Source organism: Narcine bancroftii, chromosome 3 (genome assembly GCF_036971445.1).
Source record: "Narcine bancroftii isolate sNarBan1 chromosome 3, sNarBan1.hap1, whole genome shotgun sequence".
Lineage (NCBI taxonomy): Eukaryota > Metazoa > Chordata > Chondrichthyes > Torpediniformes > Narcinidae > Narcine > Narcine bancroftii.
The window spans coordinates 34,984,801-35,006,851 of NC_091471.1; the positions used below are offsets into that span (position 1 = coordinate 34,984,801).

The window sequence follows — 22,051 nt, forward strand, 5'->3', positions numbered from 1 at the left end:
CAGGACACAAAGTTCTTGTCATACGAGTGATAGGGCTGCTTGAATTTACCACGTCTCCCAAAAATGGCTCTGGCCCTTTTCATAAGGCATCTAGGTGGAGATGAGCCTATCATCAGATCAGCCATGACCTCATTGAATGGCAGAGAAAGCTCGATGGGCTGGATGGCCGACTCTTGCTCCTATTTCTTATGTTCTTATGTAACCAGAGAGGGACAAAATTTAGGTAGCAGGGTACACAGAATTGAATTGAAAAGTTTGGTAGATTAGTTATTGCAAAAATCCATACCACCTCATTCCCATTTCATATTGCTAAAATAAATCTGACCCTCCAAAAAATCCTTTTAATTAGTTTATTCCTTGAAAAATAAAGTTCGAAAAAGTCAGTAATTTATCACAGGATACTCAGTACACTTTATTGAAAACGAAAGCAAGTCTGCAACATACTATTTTTTAAAAAAACCAGTCTTCAGTGAACCACTTCAATTCAATTGTTTTTTTAAATTAAGCAGCAAGATCATTGAAGATTCTGAAGGTCTGTGCTTTTAAACATGCAAATTCCCCAATCCTTCATTTCCATTGCAATCAATATACAATTTCCTAACGTTCAATAAAATAATCCAAAAGTCACATCTCCACATAAAATGCACCCGCATAACAATATGGATACACTGCCAGTACCAACATGTTGGAAGCAGTAACTAATGGAGAACAAGTTTAAACATACAAATTTTAAAGTGACAATCCAGTTATTTGGAGTTGATTATTGAAGATTAAAAATTTTGCATTAAAATACTCAAGCTTAAATTTTGTCCAGCAAAAAGGTTTATTCAATAACTATCAATTCAACAAGATTTACCTTTAAATTTAAAATGGTGGCCAGGATTGTCTGACTTGGAGTTTCTGGTTTTGAACACCCAACGACTATTTTTTTTTAAAAAAACCTGGTGCCATTTCATATTCGTTCCTTTCTTGTTTTCCCAAACAGAGATTAACAATTATTAATTAATTCAAGATGAAACACACCTCAAACACATTTCTAATGGCGGCTAAATGATGGCATGTAACTTACAGAAAGTGAATATACCATCTTTCTGCTCAAAATTAGCCAATATTATTGCAAATGTGCTTAGATTCCTTAAAAAATTTGTAGACAAAAAAAGAGCCATCACAAGGTCAAAAGACAGTTATTCTGTACTTGGTAATAGGAGATAGCATTTCCAGATTACACCATCTCATGATGCACTGTGCCACACAAAATTTGAAAGCAGCTCCCATCTCACCTTTGAAAATAAAACATCTTTTAACAGGCCAGGCCTAAAGTGTGGTTAAGGGAATTGGTCAATAAATTATTTTCATTTAAATAAATTTGGTTGCAAAGGAAGGCAATATTTAATATGACATAAAAGTGCAAAATAAAATCATACTGTCCATCTTGATCTTTGTACATCAGATTGTTTTAGTGAGAAAATGTGAACTTTGTTCAGTTTCAAATACAAAGACAACTGCCTCAAATTCACCCAATTTGGTGATATAAGAAATCAATTTCAGCCAGAAATTCTATTACCAGGACAAAATGACAGCAGATGCATTTAATCGAGTTATCATTGCCTCTAAGGGTACAACAAAACAGATGATGTAATCACACTGACAGTATCTCTAGTGTACGTGGAAAATTCCATTTCCTTATTCTCTCAGAGGAAACAAGTCAGATGCCAAATTGTTAACAAAATATATATATATATATTTTTTTTTTTAAAAGTTGCTTGTTATCCAGAATTCACCACAAGCTTGAAGTAGGTAAGAGTGTGATTTCATAATCTGGCTTCAAGCGATACAAGCCATCTTCAGATGCATGGTTTTTGTCCTTAATGGTGCAAAATTTGCTTCTTGTGCGCCAGACCCCAAATGCCTGGTGTGGACAGAAATTATGAAGCCAGAGCTACCATCCTGCATACAATGGCTCCATGTCAGAGGAGATCCCATAAGAATGCCGAGCTGCTTGACCAGGGGCTGGCTCTTTGCTCAATAACGGGGATCGGACTGGGTCCCTTTGTTTGATGTTCTTTTTGCAGCATACAATTAAAACAATAAACATCAGCAAAATGACTGAAAAGAAATGCAAAATATATTAGAGATTAAACAACTTTCATCTGGTTTAATGGGTGAATATAGTAGAGATTTTTTAAAAACTGCAAAACAAAAACTGACTCAGATAATGTTTCTAGCACCACTTCAAGACTGAATAATCCCTTTGATATTTGATACAGGAAACTAAGAATCAATGAGAAGGCCAAACAACAACTAGTTTAATCACCATTTTCTTCCCCAGTCCCAATACCCAAGAATGGTTCTCACCATTGAATATATTCAAGGACTGAGTATTCCCAAGACTTAAAAATCACCTCTATGTAGCACAGCACAAAGATTATGACATTTTCCATTACCCCCTCATTTTCTTTACCTGATGTAACTTATTCCTATATTTTCATACTTTTGTTTGCACTTACTTACATGAATAGAAACTTTACACCGACCAATTTAATCTCCATGAGATCCAGGAGCAAACACACAATCACAGGGAGAAGGTAGATACTCCATTCAACACACCAGAGCTCAGTATAGGTCCCAGATCCATGGAATGAAAGAACACAACAGCACAAAACAGGCCCCTTCGGCCCTTCTACTCTGTTCCAAACCATTTTTTTTGCCAAGTTCCACTGACCCAATCCATAGCCCTCTATACCTCTCCCATCCATGTATCTGTCCAAATTATTCTTAAATGTTAAAATTGAGCCCACTATCACCATCTCAGCTGGCAATTCGTTCCACACTCCCACCACTCTCTGTGTGAAGAGGTACCCCCTTTCACTCTTAACCCATGTCCTCTGGTTTGTATCTCATCTACCCTCAGTGGAAAAAGACAACCTACATTTACTCTTGTATATCCCCCTCATAATTTTTAAATACCCTTGTCAAATCTTCCCAATTCTTCTATGCTCCAGGGAATAAAGTCCTAACCTGTTTAACCTTCCCCTGTAACTCAGTTCCAGGCAACATCCTAGGAAATCTTCTCTGCACTCTTTCTATCTTATTTATATCTTTCTTGTAGTTAGGTGACCAAAACTGGACACCATACTCCATATTTGGCCCCACCAATGACTTATACAACTTCACTATAACATCTTAGCTCCTATACTCAATACTTTGATTTATGAAGGCCAATATGCTTTACAACCCCATCTACCTGTGACACCACTTCAGGGAATTATGCATCTGTATTCCCAGGTTCCTCTGTTCTACTGCACTCCTCAGTGCTGTGAACTCACCCTGTATGCTCTTTCTTGGTTTGTCCTTCCAAAATGCAACACCTCACACTTGTCTGCATTAAATTCCATCCCTGGAGCTGTGAATCAGTAGCACCAACTACTGTGCCACATCTACTCTATTTAGCTGTCCCCTTATTGAGTCTCTGGTTCTAGGTTATTGAACTGAAGTAAATAACCTGCAAGCATCTCCCATCAATCACTCTCTCAGCATCTTGAACCTCAACTCCAATCATTTAGGGTCGCTCCCACAATTCTCCATGGACATAAATGAATCCATTTGCTGCATCAGGTCCTCTCTAAAGACACAAGCCCAATTGACTCACGGATGGCAACGATCACAAGCAGGAATATGGTCAGTGTTGTGAGCACACAGCGATCTCCCGATCTGATGAAGAATGTTTCCATGCAATACCGAGGGGCGCTACTTCCTGGTGGACACAATGCATCACTTGGGCAGATAATTGGAATCATATCGGGACTCTGCAGGAAGGAGGAAAAAATATATTTATGGCTCTGCTGAGTTGTATACAAAATTGATATTACAAATAACTAAAAAAAAACAATACTTTTCTCTGTCCAAGGGAGATTGTTGAAACACACTGAAGGACGTGAATGTAGATATATTTTTTTAGGGGCTGGGCATTGTGATACAAGCAGCAGTGACAAAGAAGAAGAGTCGAGGCTTGGGGAATATCGGTCATGTTGGTTGGCAAAGCTTGAGGGACAGAGTGGATATTCCGGCTTCTAGTGTGTTCTCAGAAATACAATTCTAACACAACTCTTCTCACAAATGCTGCCAAAACATCATTAAATTCCATGCCATTCGTCTCCAATCAGATGGGATTAATATTGAAATCCAATTTCTATCAACTCCCGCACCTGGTTTGTTTCTTTCTCCAACTCCATTCCCTTTCTTTAGACAGCTATCTTTCTTAGCCCCCTTCCCTCTACCCCCCCCATCACATCTTCGCTCCTTTCTCACCTACCCTCTCACCTGAATCCACCTATAATTTATTTGCTGATTGGTCAAGGGTCCTCTCCTTTCCTCCCACCTTGATTCAGGCATCTTGCTGGTTTTTCCACATTCCCGATGAAGGGCTCAGACCTGAAATGTTGCCTTTTACTTCCTATGGACATTGTGTGACTTCTCCAGCACTTCTGTGCCCTGAAATAGTCTCCAACATCTGCAGATTTCTTTTTTGTAATGTGCATCTTGGAGACAATGCCAGGATTTATTACCCAGCCCAATTACCCCAGGACAGTTGGGCATACTGAACCATTGCAGAGGACATTCAAGGGGAAATCAAAATTCTGCAGCTCCCATCCCACACAGTTCAGACCAGGTAAGGATGGTAGTTTTGGGGACTTAAACCAGGTGGGTTTTCGAAACATCAGTAGGTTTGTTGTAATTTATATAATTCCACAGTTGCCGTGGTCAGATTTGAACCTGATCTCTGGATTGTTAATCCAGTTGCTCAACCATTCCAACAACACTGCTCCCAGAAATTATGTAAGATTAAGAAAGGTTGTCAGAGCTATGGCTTTTCTCTTTGGACCGCCAAAGGAGAGAAGACTTAGATACAAGACTATGAGGGGCTTAGTTAAAGTTTATTTATTATAGGGGGCATGCCACATGATATGGGGTTAGACTGTAAGTCTCTTCTCTCTCCAAAAGTCAAAAAAGAGTTAAGGTGGAAGAAGTGAAAAGAAGGAAAAGATGTTGGTTGATCAAGCAAATAACGCAAGATGTCACCAAAGAAAGAAAAACAGCTGTAACTACACAAGAAGTTGAACGAGAAAAAGAGACAGGTAAGGAAGAGAGGGATACCTTGAAGGAGGATCCTGGAGCTCTCCGAAAGGTAGGAGTCCGCGGAGACAGGCCTGGAGCTGGAGAAATCTTGGACATCGCTGTACAAAGTCTCCCCACAATGGCCACCCGTTACAGGTGAAGAAGTACTCTGCCCGTGCGCCAGGAGTCACGCAGGCGCAGAGCACAAAAAGAGGCAATTTAAAAAACAAACACAGTAAGTTTCCAGCTCCAATGAACAGGAAGAGGAGCAAGAAGAACGTGAAATATCTTCATAACAAGGAGCTATGGCCAAAAATGTAGAAAAAGTGAATGAAGCCTACGTAATTGAGGCTAAAATGAAAAACTATATGGAGAGTTTCCAGCAACAATTTCCAGTGTAATTAACAGAAGAAGTGACAAAGTGTAATGAGGGTATAGTTGAAAATAAGAATTTTATAAAAAAGGTGGAAAAATGATGCAGCAAGTGGATAAAAAAAAATTGAAGTTATGGAAGAGAAAATTAAAGGGAATGAATTTGAAATTCAGAATGTCAAGGAGCAAATAAAGAAAATACAAGCTGAAGTGGCTGCCACAAAAGATCAGCTAACTCAAAAAATTGATATTTTAATAAATTTGAGTAGAAGGAATAACAAAATTTGTTGGACTTGAAGGTGATGAAGGTCAAGAAATTAAGAAATTTTTACAACGTTGCATTCTGCAATCTTTGGGGGGGGGGTAACTAAATTTCAAGGAGACATTGAGATTGAAGCCACAACCAGATCAAAATCCACGTCCAATACTGGTTAAATTGCTTTGTAATGAAATGAGAGAAAAGATTTTGTAACTGGCGGCTGCAAGCGAAAGAAATACAATCACCATTTATTTATAATGGAAATAAGATTTTCTTTTACCCTGATATAAATTTTGATTTGTTGACAAAGAGAAAATAATTCAATACAGTTAAAATTGTATTATGGAAAAAAGTTTATGCCCTTTGCCTTAAGGCATCCAGCAGTTTTGAAAGTCTTTGTTCCAGACAGAAAACAAAACAATGGAGATTCATTGCCTGAAAAAGAGAGACTAGTAGTGGGCAACACTTAAAATGGAATATAATGTCGAATGATTTTACGTGGTATTACAGAGAGGGGGAAAAAAAAAAATTTTAATTGAGAGAGATTAATGGGGAGGAGAGTTTTAACCTGTATGATCTATAATTATGTTTAGGATTTATAAATGGCTAAGAATGTATAGATATATAATGCCACAAGAGACAGTGCTGCATTTTGAGAGAGTTAGATGGGAGTGTAGAACTAACTACTGCGGAATTATGAGTGCCGATGTGGTTTTGACCGCAACTCGAATAGATCAGGACTTTAAAGATGCTATAATAATGTGCACCTTGGGGGGGGGGGGGTGGGGGGGGGGGAATTTGTATTTTTTTTTCTGTTTTCTTTTCCTCTTAATAAAACTAATCAAGAACATTATGAAATATATTGCTAGTGTTACAAAAATGAGAGGGATGGGAGTGGAAAGGTGGATGGCTGGTAGATTTAATAAAGATGTTTGATGGTTGGAAAATTGAATTTTATTAGTCTTAATATTTATGGGATACAGAATCAAATAAAACAGAAAAAAATTAATGCATATGAAAAAATGAAAACATAGCTTTTTTGAAAGAAACACATTTGACAGAAAAAGAACATGAAAATTTTTAAAAAACGACAAAGAAATGTGTAGCAATAACATGGAAAACAGAGAATTGGGTAAAAAGATAGATGGCATAATGAAATACAAAATTGTATACCTTTATTAAAAAAAAATCACTTACAGTCTAAGAAATAGCGGAGGAGGGTGTGGTGTCACGGGATTAGCAGGTTGCAAACGTGGTTCTGTTGTTTAAAAAGGGCGCAAGGTGTAGGACAAGCAACTATAGGCCAGTAAGTTTGACATTGGTGGTGGGGAAACTAATGGGAGGAATTCTTAGAGATAATATGAAGAACATCTGGAAAGGCAGGGATTGATCAGGGACACCCAACATGGGAAAGTCATTTGATGAATCTTGTTAAGTTTTTTTGAAGAGGTGACCAGAAAGGTTGATGAAAGTAGAGCAGTTAATGTGGTCTATTTGGATTTTAGTAAGGCTTTCGATAAGGTTTCGCATGGAAGGTTAGTGAGGAAGGTTCAGTCTCTAAGGATTAATATAGAGATAGTCAGATGGGTTCAGTGGTGGCTGGAAGGCAGGCACCAGAGAGTTATGGTGGACAACTGTCAGGATGGAGGCCAGTGATGAGCGGTGTTCCTCAGGGATCAGTGTTGGGTCCTTTGATGTTTGTCATTTGTATTAATGATTTGGATGATGGGGTGGTAAATTGGGTGAGTAAATATACAGACGATACCAAAATAGGGGGAGTTGTGGATAGTGAGGAGGGTTTTCATGCACTACGGAATGATTTGGACTGTTTGGAACAATGGGCTGAAAGGTGGCAGATGGAGTTTAATGTAGATAAGTTTGAGGTGATTCATTTTGGGAGGAATAGCCAAAATAGGATGTATGCAGTGAAGGGGAGGGCATTGAGGAATGCTGAGGAACAAAGGGATCTTGGAATAACGGTTCAGCGTTCCTTGAAGGTGGATTCGGATGTAGATAGGGTGGTAAAGAAGGCTTTTGGTATCCTGCCCTTTGTAAATCATAGCATAGAGCAAGGGTGGCCAACCTTTTAATTTTTAATTTAGTCCTATAGCTCGGTAATAGGCCATTTCGGCCCACGAGTCCGTGCCACCCAATTAATCTACACCCCCAGTATGGACTCATGGGCTGAATAGCCTGTTACCATGCTGTAGGTCTAAATTAAAAATTAAAAGGTTGGCCACCCCTGGCATAGAGTATAGAAGTTGGGGGGGGGGGGGGTGTGATGTTGAGACTGTTTAAGGCTTTAGTGAGGCCAGGTTTGAAATATTGTGTGCAGTTCCTAAGGTTTTTGGTGATGTCCCTTACTGTTTTATTCTTCTTTTTCAGCCTCATAATGGCTGTCATTAGAACAACTCTGATCCTCATGTTGAAAAATGGCAGGGGTATGGGAACCAGAGTGATAGGGAAAAGGGTAGGGAAGATAAAGTAATGGCCAGGAAAAGTAAAATAGGAAAAGTAATGTTGGGAGGAGAAAGTAAAAAATCAGATGGTGCAGTGAGTTTTCGGGTCAATGATAGTCTTAAGAAAATTACAAAGAAAAATAGTGGGCAGAAAAATCAAAAGAAAAGGATACAGAAGTCACTAGATATTAAAAGGACAAAGAGCATAAGGGCCCTTTATCTGAATGCCCACAGTATTAGAAATAAGGTTAGTGAACTTGAGGCGCAAATCGGTACCCATGCCTATGATTTGGTAGCCATCACGGAAACATGGCTACAAGGTGACCCTAAATGGGAATTAAACTTTCAAGGGTATCAGGTGGTGCAAAGAGATAGACAGGATGGTAAGGGAGGTGGAGTTGCACTCTTAATCAAAGATGAGCTCCAGGCAGTAGTGAGGAATGATACAAGATCTAAAAAGCATAATGTTGAGTCCATTTGGGTAGAGATAAAGAATAACAAAGGGAAAAAACTATTGGTGGGTGTTATCTATCGCCCACCATATAACAATAGTTTAGTGGCACAGGAAATAAATAGAGAGATAAGTGAAGCATGTAATAATGATACGGCAGTCGTCATGGGGGACTAACTTCCACATAGATTGGGAAAATCAAGTTGGTCGTGGGAGTCTGGAAGAGGACTTCATAGAATGCATCCGCGATAGCTTTCTTGAGCAGCATGTTAAGGAACCCACAAGAGAAAATGCTCTTCTGGATCTAGTGTTGTGCAATGAGATAGGTAGAGTAAATGATGTAATAGTCAGAGACCATCTGGGAAATAGCGATCATAGTATGATTGAATTTCTCATTCAGATGGAAGGGGAAATAGTTAGATCTAAAACTAATATATTATGCTTAAACAGGGGTGACTACCATAGGATGAGGGAGGAATTGGGCAGAGTGGACTGGGATCACAGGCTAATTGATGAAACAGTTGAGGAACAGTGGAAGATTTTCAAAGAAATATTTTGTAATGCTCAACAAAAATATATTCCGGTCAGGAAAAAGGGCAGCAAGAGAGGGAAAAATCAACCATGGTTAACAAAGGAAATAAAGGAGAGTATAACATTGAAGGTGCAGGTGTACAAAGCTGCAAAGAGCAGTGGGAAACTGGAAGACTGGGAAAACTTTAAGGGACCACAAGGGGTTACAAAGCGGGTAATAAGAAATGGGAAAAAGGATTATGAAAGTAAAAACAGAAAGGAAAAAATGTTATAAATATATAAAACGGTAGTTTGATTTAAATATGTTTTTTTAAGTCTGATATCTTAGTATTAATTACTTTACTTTTTGTTAGTATTTTAATCGGTTATGTTTTTGTTTTTTTTTGTAAGTGCATTTTTTTTCACACATATATTATTAACTTTATTAATTCTTCACTCTTTATTTTGGGGGGAAAGGGGGGTTGGACTAATTTGAGTTGGGTTATTAATGTGTAATAATTATTGGGGAGGGTATAGTTTATTTAGATTACTGATACTGTATTGTAATTTTATTATTTTATTCTTAATTTTTTTTAATGTAATCCTATATGTTATTCATGTTATAAAATCTTAAATAAAGTTTAAAAAAAACGGAAGAGGGTGGCCAGAGTTAACATAGGACCCTTGGAGGATGAGAAAGGAAAACTGGTAGCAAAAAAATGAGGAAATGGCCAAGGCATTAAACAAATATTTTGTGTCAGTCTTCACAGTGGAAGACACGTCCGGCATTCCCAAGTGCGGAGTTAAGGATGTGAATGTTGGGGAGGGCCTTGATAAAATAGTTGTTACAAAGGAAGTAGTGATGGAGAAACTAATGGGACTAAAGCCAGACAAATCACCTGGTCCTGATGATATGCATCCAAAGGTTCTGAAGGAAATAGTTGATGCATTGGTGGTCATATACCAAAATTCCTTGGATTCTGTGTAGGTCACGGCAGACTAGAAGACAGCAAATGTCACGCCACTTTTTAAGAAGGGATGTAGGCAGAAGACTGGAAATTATCGGCCAATTAGCTTGACGTCTGTGGTCGGAAAAATGTTTGAAGCCGTCATTAAAGATGAAATAGTGAAACTTTTGGAACGTAAGGGTTCAATCAGGCAGACGCAGCATGGTTTTAGAAAGGGAAGATCTTGTTTGACAAACTTGTTAGGATTCTTTGAGGATATAATGGGTGCAGTGGATAGAGGGGAACAGGTTGATGTTGTATATTTAGATTTCCAGAAAGCGTTTGACAAGGTGCCGCACAAGCGACTTCTCAGTAAGTTACAAGAAAGTGGAGTTCGGGGAAGTATATTGGCCTGGATTGAAAATTGGTTGTCTGACAGGAGGCAGAGAGTCGGGATAAATGGGAGTTTTTCAGGTTGGCAGAGAATGGTAAGTGGGGTGCCGCAGGGGTCAGTGTTAGGCCCACAACTGTTCATCATTTACATTGATGACTTGGAGGAGGGGACAAAATGTAGTGTAGCCAAGTTTGCGGATGACACCAAATTGAGTAGAAGAGCAAATTGTAATGAGGATATGGAGAGTCTGCAGAGGGATATAGTTAAGCTGGATGAGTGGGCAAAGGTCTGGCAGACGGAGTACAATGTTAGTAAGTGAGGTTATCCACTTTGGCAAAAAAAATAAAAGAGCTGAATATTATATTATTTAAAGAGTGAAAAACTACAGCATGCCGTTGTGCAGAGGGACTTGGGAGTGCTTGTGCATGAATCGCAAAAAGTTAGGTTGCAGGTGCAGCAGGTTATTAAGAAGGCAAATGGAATGTTGGCCTTCATCGCTAGAGGAATTGAATTCAGGAGTAGGGAGGTAATGTTGCAACTGTATAAGGTACTGGTGAGACCGCACCTGGAGTACTGTGTCCAGTTCTGGTCTCCATATTTGAGGAAGGATATACTGGCTTTGGAGACGGTCCAGAGGAGGTTTACTAGGTTGATCCCTGGGATGAAGGGGTTGACTTATGATGAAAGATTAAATAGTCTAGGATTGTATTCGCTCGAGTTCAGAAGAATGAGAGGAGATCTGATAGAAACATATAGGTTTATGAAGGGTATGGATAGGATAGATGTAGGAAGGTTTTTTGAGCTGGCCGGGGAAACTAAAACAAGAGGACACAGTCTCAAGATTCGGGGGAGTAGATTTAGGACAGAGATGAGGAAAAATAGTTTTTCCCAGAGAGTAGTGAATGTTTGGAATTATCTAACCAGGGAAGTGGTTGAGGCTGCCTCATTAGACATATTTAAAATTCGGTTAGATCGATTTTTTACATGATAGAGGAATTAGGGGAGAAGGCAGGTAGGTGGAGTTAGGTCATAAATTAGATCAGCCATGATCTTATTGAATGGTGGAGCAGGCTCAATGGGCCATTTTTGGCCTACTCCTGTTCCTACTTCCTATGTTCCTAACTACAGACTCCAAAGCTTAGAAGCTCTTCTACCTGCACCATTGAGTACTCACAAATACCTGTGAAGCAAAATGTCCCAAATATTATAGTGCCATAAAATGAGGAGACTATGTATAAAAAGTGCAGTAATTTCTACATGGTTAAACCAAAATGTTAACAAATAGCCTTGAATAAAATCTGGAATGTGTACTTTAATCACATGTGAATTGTTTTGATTGCAAATTTATAACTGTGGAGCACAGGGGCAAATAAAAAGAAAAAAAGTGTATTTCTCCCAACCATTACGGAGGGAGCGGTACGTCAGTTCTTCTATTCCAAGAATCAGTCTGGTTATTTTAAATCACATTTATTTTAAAAACCAACATTATAATGCAGTTATTAAAATTTAATTTCCTGTAAAATTGCCTACAACTGCAAAAGTTATGTGCAAATGACCAGGTCAGTAAAGCAAAATTCGGGAAAGGATGGTGTTGCAACCTTGATTATTTTAGAATAGAACTGTAGCAGAGCGTCACATTCTGAATGGCAGTTTCTCTCCTATTCTTTGAGACATGTCCACATCCCCTTTCCAGTAGCAAGCCCAGCCACCATCCCTCCCACAACCATTTCTTTGCACCAGAACTACTCACAGGGCAATAATGCTGTTCAGGACACTGGTTACAGCTTTCCTGTCCCTTCTCTATCTGATAATATCCAGATGGGCATATTCTGCAGAGAAGCTGGTTTGGTGGCTTGTACATTCCTGCAAAATACAGAAACCGATACTGTGTAGGAGAGCATCCAACTGAGTACAGTAAATTGCTCACACATATCATTTGTTTTTCCAAATCACATTATCAAACCACTCCCTTGCTGGTTAGGTTACAGCATTGGTGGCAGGCGAGTCCATGCCAGCTCTGAAGAGGTGCAATCCATATCATCCTAGTGAATCATTTTATCGCAGGTGCTCACTTAGCTCAATTGTGAATACCATACTGTTCCACTTCTACCCCAGGTTCTAGGTGCCATCCTAAAACATCCAACATCATAAAAGACCCTCTCACCCTGGTCTTACTGTTTCCTTCAAGGAAAAGGTACAAAAGCCTAAACTGGTACCTCAAGGCTCAAGAACAGGTTCTTGAACCTCCTCATATCACACCCATCATCATATTATGGCAAGACCGATAATCCATCATTCACACCACTTTTTTCTGCCCCACCAACTAACTATTTTTTACCTTTCTTTTGCTGTCCTTTTGATATTTTATTCCTCTTAGAAGGTCTTGTCCTAATTAAATTAATTTGGATCATGTGTTTTGTGTACCTGAGAAATTGAAACAAGTCTTTAAAACCATCTGTGCATATTAGTTTTGAAAAACACTATATAAAAAAAGCTCGTTTCACTGTTGGTACTTTGGCCGATCAATTCTGTTCTGTTAGTCAAGAACTGAGGGACATCATAGGATAAATATCTTTGTTTTCTCCTTTCCCCAACATTAAATACCTCCTTCGCAGACTACTCCATTCCAAAAGCACTTCTCAAATTCTCCAGTACATCCACATAACTTACTGACCCTATCCACCCCCATATCGCTCCAACAAATCGCTTTATCCGCCAAAGCCCCATCTTCTCCCAAAAATTTGATATACAGAACTGAATGTGGTACCATGGCTGTGGCCAAACTTGTGTTCTGTAATGCTCACTGTTCTGTTGATCTGGTGGACACTGCCTCTATTGAAGAAGCCAAGTGGGATTTGCTCCAAGAGTCCTCAACATAGACTTTGGGCCCCATTAAATCTCAAGGGCATCAGTTTAAACTTGGGCAAGAAAACCTGGAATTAAAATGGTGCTGGCAATCAACTGTGACTTTCTGTGGGCTGCAAAAGCCCCGATTACTTTGGACCGTCTTCCTCTTCCCCTCCTCAGCTGAAGAATCAATGTAGAACTCCACTGGGAGGAAGCTCTGGGACTAGCCCTGGTGGGGAGGTGAGGAGGAAACTCAATGTCCATCACCAAGAGTGGCTCTCTTACACCACTGCTGAATATTACTGGTAGATTGGGTCTGAAGCAGATAGCGAGGGATATACACCTATCTCTCTGTCACAGATGCACCTGTCCACAAATGGATCAGTGGTAGTGACCACCGTACAGTTCATGTAGAAACCAAATCCCATCTCTGCTGTCAAAATAAATGCCATTATATCACATGCCATGACCACCCTGAGGGAGACTGAGGGATCATGAGCAAAATTGTGAGAAGAAATCTGCAACCTCATGTCCTGGTAGATCAGGGTCTCGGCCATCACCAAATTAGGGGATCAATGCTGGTTGAAATGAAGAGTAGCAGTAGAAGCAGCTCCAGGCACCCCTCAGAATGAGGGAGCAACCTGCAGAAGCTACAAGACAGGTCTACTTGCATAACCAACAACATAAACAGCATGTAATAAAGTGGCCCCACAGTCTGCTACATCCAGTGACAATTAAATAAACCTTTGGGGAAGGGGGAAATCCACAAATATCCCCATTCTCAACTTTAGGGGTAACTCTGCACACCAGTGCAAAAGAAAAACTGAGCAGAAAACTATTACAGCGCTAGCAACACTGGTTCAAAACCACAGTTGTCTCTAAGTAGTTTGTACATTCTCCCAAGGACTGCTTGGGTTTCTTCAGAGTGCTCTGGGTTCTTCCCACATTCCAAAATGTACAGGGTTAGTAGGTTAATTGGTTCTCATGGATTTAAATTAGGTGGCGTGGGCTAGTGGGCCCAGTAGGGCCTGTTATCATGCATTATCTCCAAATCACAAATGAAAAAGATGAAGCATATGCAAGGATCTTCAGCGGAACATGCTGAATAGATGATCAAGTCTGCCTCCTCCAGTGATCCCAGCATAATAGAGGATCAAGTCTGCCTCCTCCAGTGATCCCAGCATAATAGAGGATTAAGTCTGCCTCCTCCAGTGATCCCAGCATAACAGACATCAGTCTTCAGCCAGTTCACCATGTAATGTCAGAAACAGCTAAAGAAATGAGATATTGCAGAGGTAACATTCCATAATAGTACTGAGGACACGCTCCAGGCATAGCACATCTTTGTCTAACCTGTTCCAGTTCAGCTAAAACAATAGCATCTACCCAAGAATATGGGAAAACTGCCTGTTTATCTGCTGTCCACAAGCAGCAGAATAAATTTAGCTTGCTCAATTACTGCCCCATCAGGCTACTCTTGACCAACAACAAACTGATGGAAGAGATCGTGTTAATGAGCAGCAATAACCTGCTCCAGAAACTCAGTTTGGGTTCCACCAAAGTCACTGAGCTCCTGACCTCATTGCAGCCTCGACACATCCAAGTCCATAGGAATCAGGGGAAACCCCCTCTGCTGATCAGAATCATTGCTCACACAGAGGAGATGGCTGTCGTGGTTGGAGATCCATCATCTCGCCTCTTGCCAGCCTCAAATTTCAATTGTGTTTAATTTCTTTAATCACCTTCCTTTGTGTCAGGTACAATTCCAAACAGCAGGTGGGTGATTCTCCCATGTCTGGATATATTGGCGACTATTTTTGGTGAGTTAGGAGAATTCCTTAGCTGAAAATTACCAATCTCTGACCTGATATGCATTTGGCCACTCCAGTTTAGTTCCATCACATTATCTTCCTACAATTCTTCTTCATCAATCCTTCTGAGTGCTGGATGAGATGTTTTCACTTTAGTTCTGGTGGAGTCATCCACATGAAGAAATTAAAATAGGAATTAATGGTCTGATGGTTGATGTTATATTTTATATTGTATATAGATATGTTTTAAAGGAGATAAATTATGGGTTTTTTTAGTGTAGGTCCAAACAAACACTTCACAACACAGATCTCATTTAAAATGCCAGAGTTCTTCTCAAGCCAGACAGTCCAGGCTCCCAGTGCTTTTCCCCATTTTGAAGATGAGTTGTGAGTTCTTAGTTTAGCCTGGTCAAGCCCTTGTGGTTCATACAAGAGGAGATGGCTGGCTGTATAATGCTTCATTTGAAATAAGGGAAACAGAAAACGAACTCTGTGGTGACCTAAAAGAAAGAGGTTATCGTCTGGAAAACCCTGATGGGGCAAGTTTTTTCAGCAAGGCACTAAAGTGGCTGATTGGAAGGAATCAGTTTGTGTCCAACAAGCAACAAATATCGCTCTATTGAAAAAGCCAAGAGGAATTAATCCTGAGCAGTAACCATTTACCTTTCAAGCACCAAAGCCTGGTGCAATTCATAAATGTTAAATTCTGTGCACAGTTCAAGAATTGCCTGATACCAGTGAACTGAGAGGAGTGAGAAGTGAGATTGGACTGTGAATCAAAAAACTTTTCTAAACTTATACACATATTACATACATGGGCATTTAGAATTAGAGGTGGGTTAAGTTAGGTTAAGTTAATAGTAATAAGTTAAAGTTTGATCCTGATTTTATGTTTAAAGAAAATTAAAAGTAATTTTTGTTTAAGTAACCATTTGTTTTGGTGAATTTCTATTGCTGCTGGGTTTTGAGGTCCTTGGGGCCCGTCACAATGGGCATTTACTTCTGAACTAGTGAGGACAGACAATATATGTATTAAAACAATAGTCAACTGTTGAGTGGTAATTGCTTTTAGGGTAGGGTTCTGTCCATGTCAGATTTTCCAGGGACTTTAGAGAACAGAGCAGTGGGGATAGTGGCTGTAGAGATCTAGTGGCTTATCCGGCTTGGCAATGATCACCAGAATTCACAGAAGAGAAAAATCAGGCAGAACAATAACAGAGGTGGTATAGCTGCTGCTTTACAGTTCTAGTGACTAGGGAAAAATCCTAACCCCTAGCGCTGTCTGCATGGAGATTGCAGATTCTCCATAACATGGGTTTCCACCATTTCTTGATTTTCCTCCTACTGTAAAATTTTACTGGTGTGTAGGTGGATGGTAGAATCCAGGTAAGTTCATTGGAATGTGACTAAGGTAAACACGTGCAGACCCAGTGAACTGGAGGCGACCGTTTCTGTGTTGTGCCGCTGAGCTTCAAACTTCTGGGAAAGTTGCAGATGCTCAGTTTGAGCAACTGTACAACTTGTTGAGACAGTACCTGGCTGGCAGCCTGTGCATTCTGTAGCGGCCGTGGACAGAGCTTCCTCCCCACCAGAGCAGATGGTACACTCACTACAGCGAGTCGTGCTGAAATGCAACGGAGCTGTTTTAAATTCCCAACACTTCAACTTAAAAATAGACATTCTTCAGCAAAAGAACAGAATCTAGCAACAACGGGTGGGAAAATACGTCTGGTCATTAAAGTGAGGCCACTTCACTGCACAGTGAAATTTCAAAGCTATTCCAACAACCATGGAGTGTGGAAACAGGCCCTTTGGCCCAACTTACCCACTCTGACCAAAATATCCCATCCACACCAGTCCCATCTACTTACATTTCACCCATATACCTCCAGATCCATCCACTTCATGTATCCATCCAATTCTTTCCTTAAACATTGCAATAATACCTGCCTCAACCACCAACCTTTAGGTTTTACAATGGGGCGGGGATGGGGGTGGTTCAGAGAGTATTGGATTCAGGTCCAAAGACCAAAACGGTTCAGGAAAGGCAGGAAAACATTCGCTTGAACAAACTTTCACAATAGTGAAAGGAAGAAAAGCAGCAAAGGTTTCAGCAGTTGCAGGATGGATTGAGGGAAGGGTTGAGATGGTTCAAAGCAGGATGGATTGAGGGAAGGGTTGAGATGGTTCAAAGCAGGATGGATTGAGGGAAGGGTTGAGATGGTTCAAAGCAGGATGGATTGAGGGAAGGGTTGAGATGGTTCAAAGCAGGATGGATTGAGGGAAGGGTTGAGATGGTTCAAAGCAGGATGGATTGAGGGAAGGGTTGAGATAGTTCAAAGCAGGATGGATTGAGGGAAGGGTTGAGATGGTTCAAAGCAGGATGGATTGAGGGAAGGGTTGAGATGGTTCAAAGCAGGATGGATTGAGGGAAGGGTTGAGATGGTTCAAAGCAGGATGGATTGAGGGAAGGGTTGAGATGGTTCAAAGCAGATGGATTGAGGGAAGGGTTGAGATGGTTCAAAGCAGATGGATTGAGAGAAGGGTTGAGATGGTTCAAAGCAGGATGGATTGATGGAAGGGTTGAGATGGTTCAAACCAGATGGATTGAGGGAAGGGTTGAGATGGTTCAAAGCAGATGGATTGAGAGAAGGGTTGAGATGGTTCAAAGCAGGATGGATTGATGGAAGGGTTGAGATGGTTCAAACCAGATGGATTGAGGGAAGGGTTGAGATGGTTCAAAGCAGATTGAATGAGGGAAGGGTTGAGATGGTTCAAAGCAGATAGAATGAGAATAGAGAGGGAGAGATCTGAAGGCAAACATTGCAACTCCACAGCAAAGACAATGACATCTGGAACCAGCAAAGCTATGAGATTTTACTGGTGAAAGGGTCCAATGGGAAGGAAGTGATTTATTTGTCAGGTCACGGATTGTAGCATTATTAATGGGACACCAGTTGGTATACAGGAAAGATCAGACCTCTTAATGGCATTGGCTTGGGAAGATTGTACAAGATGAGAGGGTTGGAAAACAAAAGGGGAAAACACTGAACTGATCACCTTTTTTTTGCTTCTTCAGAAATTTAATTCAAATTTCCTCAGCTCTTGAAGAACAACAAAAATATAAACATAAAGAGGGAAGCACAACAGCTTTGCATAGACCTTTCACTCTGGGGAACAGAGATGCAGATAAATTTCTTTAGTCAAAGTGTGGTGAACCTGTAGAATTTGTTACTACGTGGGTTGTGGAGGTCAAATCATTGGGTGCATTTAAGGTTATTTTTTAGCCAGGGCATCAAATATTATGGGGAGAAGGCCATGGAGTGGGGCGAAGTGGGAAAATGGATCATCGCATGATGTGTCTGAAAAGCAAGACTGTCAGGAGGCAAAAGTGAGAGTAGGCACGCTTAGTAGGCAAAGGTGCTTGGAAGGCTGTAGGTGGATAAGTCACCCGGCTTTATAAGGCACTGATGAGCAGTTTTGAGCTCTTCAGTTGAGAAAGGGTGTGCTGACGTTGGAGAGGGTGCAGAGATGATTTACCAGGACGTTGCCTGGATTGGAAAATAACTCTTATGTTGCAAGGTTAGCAGGCCTGAGACTTTATGGAGTGAAGAAGGATGAGAGGTGACCTAATAAAGGTCTACAAAATTCTGAGAGGCCAGCAACATTTTCCCAGGGTAGGAGTAGCAAACATCAGAGAATATCTCTACAAAGTGAAGGGAGGAAAGTTTAAGGGAGATATCAGGAGCAAGTTTTCTTTTAAAAAAGAGTTATGGGTGCTTGGAACCCATTGCCAGGATGATGGTGGAGGCGGAAATATTAGGGACATTTAAGAGACCCTTAGACAGGCACATGGATGGAAGAAAAATAAAGGGTTACAGGGTAGGAAAGGTTTTTTTTGTAGGAATATATAGGTCAACAAAACATTGAGGGCCAAAGGGCCTGCACTGTGCTCTGGTGTTCTATGCTCCATGAAAGGATTATCATGTGCAGTTTTTGGTCTGTACTTGTTGGAATTTACAAGAACGAGGGGGGATCTCATTGAAATAATTTGAATATTGAAAAGGCATGGACAGAGTAGTTGTAGAAAGATTGTTTCCAACAATGGGAAAGTCTAGGACAAGAAAGCACAACTTCAGGATTGTAGGTCATCTGCTTAGAACAGAGATGCAGATAAATTTCTTTAGCCAAAGTGTGGTGAATGTAGAATTTGTTACCACGTGGTTGTGGAGGTCAAATCATTGGGTGCATTTAAGGCATAGATCGATAGGTTCTTTTTTTAGCCACGGCATCAAAGATTATGGGGAGAAGGCCAGGCAGTGGGGCAAAGTGGGAAAATGGATCATCCCATGATTAAATGGGGCAGACTTGATGGGCTTCTTAGCTGTTGCGGATGACTATAACAAAAAAAAAATACACTGTACATTTTCCCAAGCAAGCAGATTTCAGCTGACAAGAGTACATACAACGCGGCACCTTTGCTGGATTGGTTTTGCAAACATACACACCATCTGTACTCACTTGCAAAATAATCCTTGAGCACAAGGCTTGCAGATGGTTGCATTCGCCTTCGAGAAGTGACCTGGAATAGAGTGTACTTTTAGTGCACATCGCTTTCAAATGTTGAGTATTGTTTTTCCCCTTCTCATAAACATACTAGGGTCCCATTTTCCTTTCTCTTCAAGCTCACTGGGTTCAACAATCCACTCCAGCCCCAATGTGGAAAATCTGTCAGAGGCCAGTGCCAGGTACTGAGAGTCCAAGGTTATTGGGGTTTTACCAATCAATTGAGAAGCATTTTTTCACCCAACAAAAGGGGATACTTTGCTTGAAGAAATACGAAGGTGAGGCAGTTATTCTGAATACAAACAAATCACTGCTTGGGATTCAGGTGAAGAATGTGACCAAATGCAATCTGCTAGAGGAACTCAGTAGGTCGAGTAGAGTCTGGGAGAAAAAGAATGGTCGACTTTTCCAGCCAAAACTTTTCAAGAAGAATGTGTTTGAGGTTGCTCTTCCGGCCCTTACGGGAGATTTATAGAATACTAGCTGTAATCTAGAAGTTCAGTTAAAAGGGAGGCACTAAACAAGCGGGTCACCGTTGTCAGTTGAAAAGGTTGTGGAACGTCACAATAGCTAAGCTAGGAGTGTTCTCAAATGTAGAGTGATATCATTCCACTGGTAACTCGGTCAGAAACCAAGAGAGACAGACTTAAGAATAAAACAATGAGAAATGAGTTTTGGAAAAAAAAGAATGGTAAAGATTAAGCGTGCAGTCAATTTCCAAAAAGGAAACTGGAAGAAACTTGAGAGCTTTTGAGAAAGATCAGGAAACTTTAAAGCTAACATCCTTCAGAGCTATCACTTTAGATTCTATGTATACATCCACAAATACACTGAAAGGGTAATGCAACTGCAGACATTAATTCAGTACTAGTTTACAAATAGTGATTGAAATAGTTTACATCCAAAACTTCTTGAAATGCAGTTATTTGTGGTAATAGAGAAATCAGCTATGTAGCAAAAGATTCAAAAAACATTACAGCACAGGCCATTTGGTTAAAGATTTTGTGCTGTGCAAACCTTCTCCACAATCTAACCCATCCCTCCCCCACAGTGCATAGTCCTCCATTTTACAGGGATTCACAGGTCTATCCAGGAGTCATTTAAATGCCCCACTTGCATCAGCTTCAACTACTACCCCTGGCAGTGCATTCCCGATTTAATTCAAGTGAAACACGCAAGTCTGCAGATGCTGTGATTGTAGAGAAAGCACAGAAACGTTGGAGAAACTCGGCAGGTCTCTCGTCGCCCATAGAAGGTAAAGCTATATTGCCAACACTCTGGGCCTGAGCCTTTCCTCCAGCCCAAAATATCAGTAATATATCTTTACCTCCTATGAATGCTGCAAGATCGGCTGAGTTTTTCCAGCATTTCTATTTTGACTATTTAATCCAAAGAGATTTTCTTAATTTCTTTGCAATTCCTTTTAATGGAAAAATGTATAAGCTACTGATTCTTTTAATTAGTGCTGTTCCACAAATAACATTTTGTTTTACTTATGTGGTCACCTCCTGCTCTTCTGAAGGACGATGAGCAGCCTAATCAATCTCTCCATGTGTGACATACCCATCACCCCAGGAACCAGACTCAATGGTAAGCATGCTGTTATTTAGATGAGACCAAAACCATGTTCACTGCACTAGATGCACTCTCATCAAGGTCCTACACTTGGTTCTTCACAGTCAAGTCTTCTTGTAATGAAGACCCGGAGTCACTGATGAGAGTGTTTCAGAGTGGTGGTGGGATGGCAGAACAGTAACACCATTGCAATGCCAACCCTGATGTGCAAGTTTCCTTTCTCCCCTCCCACGCACCATTGGACCAGTATGAAAGAGGACAACAGTAACAGGTCTCAATGACTATCACCCAGAGGCACTGATCTCCATCATTATGGAATGCTTCTAGCGTTTGGTGATGGTGCACATCAAAACGCACCTCCCAAAGACACTGGACCCATTTCAATTTGCTTATAGAACTGTTCCACTCATGGTGCTATAGTCTTGTCCCTCCATTCTATCCTGACACCGCCTCACATGCCAGGCTGCTGTTCATTGACCTCAGCTCTAAGTTTAAAACGATCATTCCCCAGGAGGCTGGTGGAGAAACAGTCCTCACTGGGATTCAACGCTCCTCTCTGTAATTGGATCCTGGACTTCCTAAGGGAAAGACCACAGTCTGACCAGATTGGCAGCAGACCATCAAGCACTGTCCACGTTGAGCATTGGCACAGCTTAAAGTCATCAAGTTTGCAGATGACGTGACAGTAGTCGGCCTCATCAGCAACGACGACGAGTTGGACTACAGAGAAGAGGTGGAGAAGCTC

The 22,051-nt window shown here is 40.6% G+C and overlaps 1 protein-coding gene across 2 annotated transcripts in view; it reads right to left on the reverse strand.

The window, feature by feature from the left end:
• Positions 1–369: 369 nt before the first annotated feature.
• Positions 370–22,051, reverse strand: part of LOC138757066 (signal peptide, CUB and EGF-like domain-containing protein 2) — a 74,487-nt gene continuing 52,805 nt past the window's right edge. For both annotated transcript variants that reach the window (XM_069923773.1, XM_069923774.1), the window contains exons 5-9: positions 19,687–19,747; positions 16,701–16,789; positions 12,258–12,370; positions 3,650–3,806; positions 370–2,106 (exon numbers count right to left, since the gene is read on the reverse strand). In XM_069923773.1, coding sequence (XP_069779874.1) covers positions 1,940–2,106; positions 3,650–3,806; positions 12,258–12,370; positions 16,701–16,789; positions 19,687–19,747 — 587 coding nt within the window. In that variant the 3' untranslated portion in view covers positions 370–1,939. The remainder of the gene's footprint in view (positions 2,107–3,649; positions 3,807–12,257; positions 12,371–16,700; positions 16,790–19,686; positions 19,748–22,051) is intronic.